The following is a 4,261-nucleotide window of genomic DNA, read 5'->3' on the forward strand; positions in this document are numbered from 1 at the left end:
TGTTAAAAAAAAAAAAGATGGTAAGTAATCTATCTACTAATGGAGACAATTTAAGTTACTATATTTCTATAAAATTAGTCTTTGTCCCCATCAGAGCTGCTGTGTATGAACATTGTTAAAATGAGACTCTGCATTCATTCATTACTACCCAAGCGAGGGGCCACTCACTCATTACTGATTATACTTTTTAGCTGAGTTAATAATGTAATTATCTCACTAGGAGTGGTTGTATACATTTCGAATTCCAACACTTGAGAGGTAGAGGCAAATGGATCTCTGAGTTTGAGTTCAGCCTGGTCTACACACCAAGTTCCAGGACACCAGGGCTACTCAGAGAGACTTTGTCTGTCCACCAAAATATATATATATATTATTATTATTATTATTATTTAATTGCCTCCATACTAATTGTTATTTTATTATCTCTATATTTTTTCAGGGTTTGAGTAAAAAGGTTGGTGTATCGTCCTCCATCCTCCAAGGACTCTGGATCTCCTATAGCACAGAAGGTCTTTCCATGGCATTGGCCTCTCTACGAAATCTCTACACTCCAAATATAAAGGTAAACACAAAGAAACTGAAAAGAGCTTAAATAATTGACTGGAAAATATAATTAGAAGGACATCAAGTAGCTATTTAGTTGATTTCTGACTTGCCTTATACTATTTCCTAATGAGTGGTCTTTTAGTAATTTTAATGTATTTGACATTGCTGTTTTATTCTGATGGACTGAGGCTGTTGGACAGCTAGCTGAACCTGAGGTTAGGATCTGCTAAGGGTTCTGAAGGGCAAATTGATCTCAGGTAGCCTCTATTTAGGGAGGCTTTTACAATCAAGAGTTCACTTAAGTGAGCCAACATTCAGCATTCAGGGTGCGATCCCTCACTCTAGCTAATGAACAGTATATATATAAAGGAGACAGACATTTTGCATTATTTTCTAAAGCAAAGTATTCACAGGGAATAAATCAGTTTTAAAAATACTTCCTAAAAATGGTACTGGACATCACTGTAGAATCTCCAGTGATTTTATGACTGAAAGGATGTGACTGTGTCTGTCTGGTGTTTGTTTCTAGGTCAGCAGACTGCTGATTCTGGGAGGTGCCAATATCAATTACCGGACAGAGGTTCTAAATAATGCTCCTATCCTATGTGTCCAGTCTCACCTTGGTTACACAGAAATGGTGGCCCTGCTTTTGGAGTTTGGGGCCAATGTGGATGCCTCTTCTGAGAGTGGCCTGACTCCTCTGGGGTACGCTGCAGCAGCAGGGTTCCTGAGCATTGTGGTGTTGCTGTGCAAGAAACGCGCCAAGGTAACCGCTGCCCACTCCTGCTGCACTTCTCTCGTTTTCTTTCCTTCCAATGTAGTGTTCTAACTCATTTGTTACTCATCGATCTAGGTGCACCCATCCCAGATAAAGAGCAGATCAAAGGGAAGACCCACTGAGCTCATATCCCAGTGTTAGCCTGCTGCATCAGGGCACAATTTTTAAAACTTTGAGAGACACCTGTAAAACAGCATTTATCAGCAACCACAAAACTCCCTACCTAGTAACCCAGAAGTTATCTATGAAACACAGAAGACTCTAACTAAAATATAGAAAGAAGCAAGGGCCAAAGAGACTGCAGTGGGATGTCTGAACTGAACAGTGCCTGCCTGCACACCATCAGACTTTCATGTTTAAAAAGAAATCTTAGGCACGGAGATGAAAAAGTTCCTTGAGATTTGGAGAAAAGATTTACTCAGACTAAGAGCACCCCAAGTGTTGGTTAGCACATTTCGGTTCTCTGAAAGCATTTCCAAATGTTTTATTGTTTTTTTATGTGGTGTTAGATGAATGTATAGGTGCATGTACACAGGTGCACAAATGGAGAGACCAAAGCAGGACACTGGTTTTCTTCTTTCTTTCTTCTTACTTTATTGCCTTAAGAAGGGATCTCTCCTTGAACCAGAAGCTTCACTTTTCAGCTAGGCTGGCTGGCTAGTGAGCTCCCAGGATCCTCCTGTCTACCCACAAACACTAGTGTGACAGGTACATACCATGTCCTGTTTTTTTTTTTTTTTTTAAGATTTATTTATTTATTATATGTAAGTACACTGTAGCTGTCTTCAGACGCACCAGATGAGGGCGTCAGATCTCATTATGGGTGGTTGTGAGCCACCATGTGGTTGCTGGGATTTGAACTCATGACCTTCGGAAGAGCAGTCGGTGCTCTTCCCCACTGAGCCATCTCATCAGCCCCCATGTCCTGTTTTTATGTGGATGTTGGGGATCAAGCTTAGGCTCTCATGGTCACAGCAAGTAGTCTTCCCAGCCATCATCATCTCAGCCTCCAGATATTTTCCTTATAGTATTTTCTAAGTCACTGATACAGGATAATTTAATTTCAAAATACTGGTAAAAGAAAAACCACTGACTTCATAAATGTAGGCCACCAAGGAAAAGTGTAGCCTTATGTTATTTTGATTCTGTCATGAAAACTAAGAATGTTGGTGGTTTCACAGGGAAATCTTAAGTAATATATGCAACCTCATTTTGAGATGTTCAGTATTGTCACTAGGGAAGCAAGGAAAAGGCCTAAGACTCCTTGAGGAAATGAGACAGACCTGTGTTCTCAGCAGAATCACAGAGCCTTAGATGCTACTGTGACACAGATTGTCCACCTATATCAATGTCTCCTTTATTTGAATAGATGTTTCTAGAAAGAGAATATCTGGTCCTGATGTTACTCTTGATATAATTTACATCCTAGCTAGGTCCTTGAATCATCTCTGCCCTATACCACTATGCCAGTTTTTTTAACTTGTTCTTCATTGTTTTCCCGGAGCAGATGGTTACACTGTTTATTCTCTTCAAAATCCTATCACATCTCTTCTGTATTTGGTATTAGTAAAATTAAGCTTAAAAACAAGATGTGAAGCCTGGTGTGATGGTGCACAGCTTTAAAGCCCAGCACTAGGGTGGCAGAGGCAGGAGGATCTAGTCTACAAAGCAAGTTCCAGGACAGCCAAAGCTATATAAAGAAACTCTGGGGAGTCGGGGGTGCGCATCTGTAACTCCATGACTTGGGGAGCTGAGGCAAGAAAATCACAAGTTTAAAGTCAGCCTGGGATGTGTAGGAAGGCCCTTTAAAAAAAGGAGGAAGAGGAAGAAAGAAGTGTCTGTCTAAGGGAACATCTGTCACAGAAGTGTGTTCTTTGCTACACTGGCCTGTGCTCCTGGCTAACAAGGAAGCTTGTTTTTCATCCAGCATCACTTCTACCTGTGCAAGAGCTCTTTATTTCACTTGTTGTTTCTTTTATTTTATTTTCTTTCACATCACCTTTTTCTAAGTATTTGTAGGTTTATAGATATTTACTTTATCTTACCTACCTTAAAAAGTTCTCTCACCTGCTAACCAGAAGCTACAGCTCATTTCTTCCCTCCCCTTCCATATTCTTCAGACCCTACTAAGAGTCATCTCTCTTCCTCACTGCTCTGTAACTACTCATAATCCAGCTTCTGTGAGTGATAAACAAATTGAGTTAATTATATAAATGTAACTTTTATTCACCAGATGTAATTGTTATCTGGGAGGCTTACCACTAAATAAACTTGCTCTTTCTAGTTCTTTCTGAACTCTGACTGGCTGGTTCAGCTTAGCTATGGTGGTAGCCCACTCCTCTCCAAGCTGACTGACTCAGATTGGCTCTCTCACCTTCTGACTGAATCGCTCTGCTTGGAAAGGCTGCCTCTGAACTCCCTCTGAATGCCACAAACTGAACTGCTCCAAATTCAACTCAGCTCCTAGCCTCTGAATTGGCACACTCTCTCTCCCTCACTGCTCTTAAGTAGCCTCTCTCTCCTGTCTCCTCTTATAAGAGTTAGCCATATCCTATCTATGTCTCATTCTGTCAAATCTTCCTCTGAATTGTCACTTTGTCTGCCCCTCAGTTAGACATTTCAAACATGGCTGCTTTCTTACTGCTTTTAAAATTCTTTCTTTGTTTAGTGCATTTGGTGTTTTGATTATTATGTGACGGGAGGAATTTCTTTTCTGGTCCAGTCTATTTGGAGTTCTGTAGGCTTCTTGTATGTTCATGGGCATCTCTTTCTTTAGGTTAGGGAAGTTTTCTTCTATAATTTTGTTGAAGATATTTACTGGCCCATTACATTGGGAGTCTTCACTCTCTTGTATACCTATCATCCTTAAGTTTGGTCTTCTCAGTGCATCCTGGATTTCCTGGATGCTTTGGGTTAGGAGCTTTTTGCTTTTTGCAT

General features: G+C 40.4%; 1 protein-coding gene across 7 annotated transcripts in view; it reads left to right on the forward strand.

The window, feature by feature from the left end:
- Positions 1-4,261, forward strand: part of Tanc2 (tetratricopeptide repeat, ankyrin repeat and coiled-coil containing 2) — a 320,134-nt gene that overhangs the window by 284,339 nt on the left and 31,534 nt on the right. For all 7 annotated transcript variants that reach the window (XM_031355012.1, XM_031355013.1, XM_031355008.1 and 4 more), the window contains 2 exons: positions 440-562; positions 1,076-1,312. In XM_031355012.1, the coding sequence (XP_031210872.1) occupies positions 440-562; positions 1,076-1,312 (360 nt within the window). The remainder of the gene's footprint in view (positions 1-439; positions 563-1,075; positions 1,313-4,261) is intronic.

This window comes from Mastomys coucha, unplaced genomic scaffold, assembly GCF_008632895.1.
Source record: "Mastomys coucha isolate ucsf_1 unplaced genomic scaffold, UCSF_Mcou_1 pScaffold5, whole genome shotgun sequence".
NCBI lineage: Eukaryota > Metazoa > Chordata > Mammalia > Rodentia > Muridae > Mastomys > Mastomys coucha.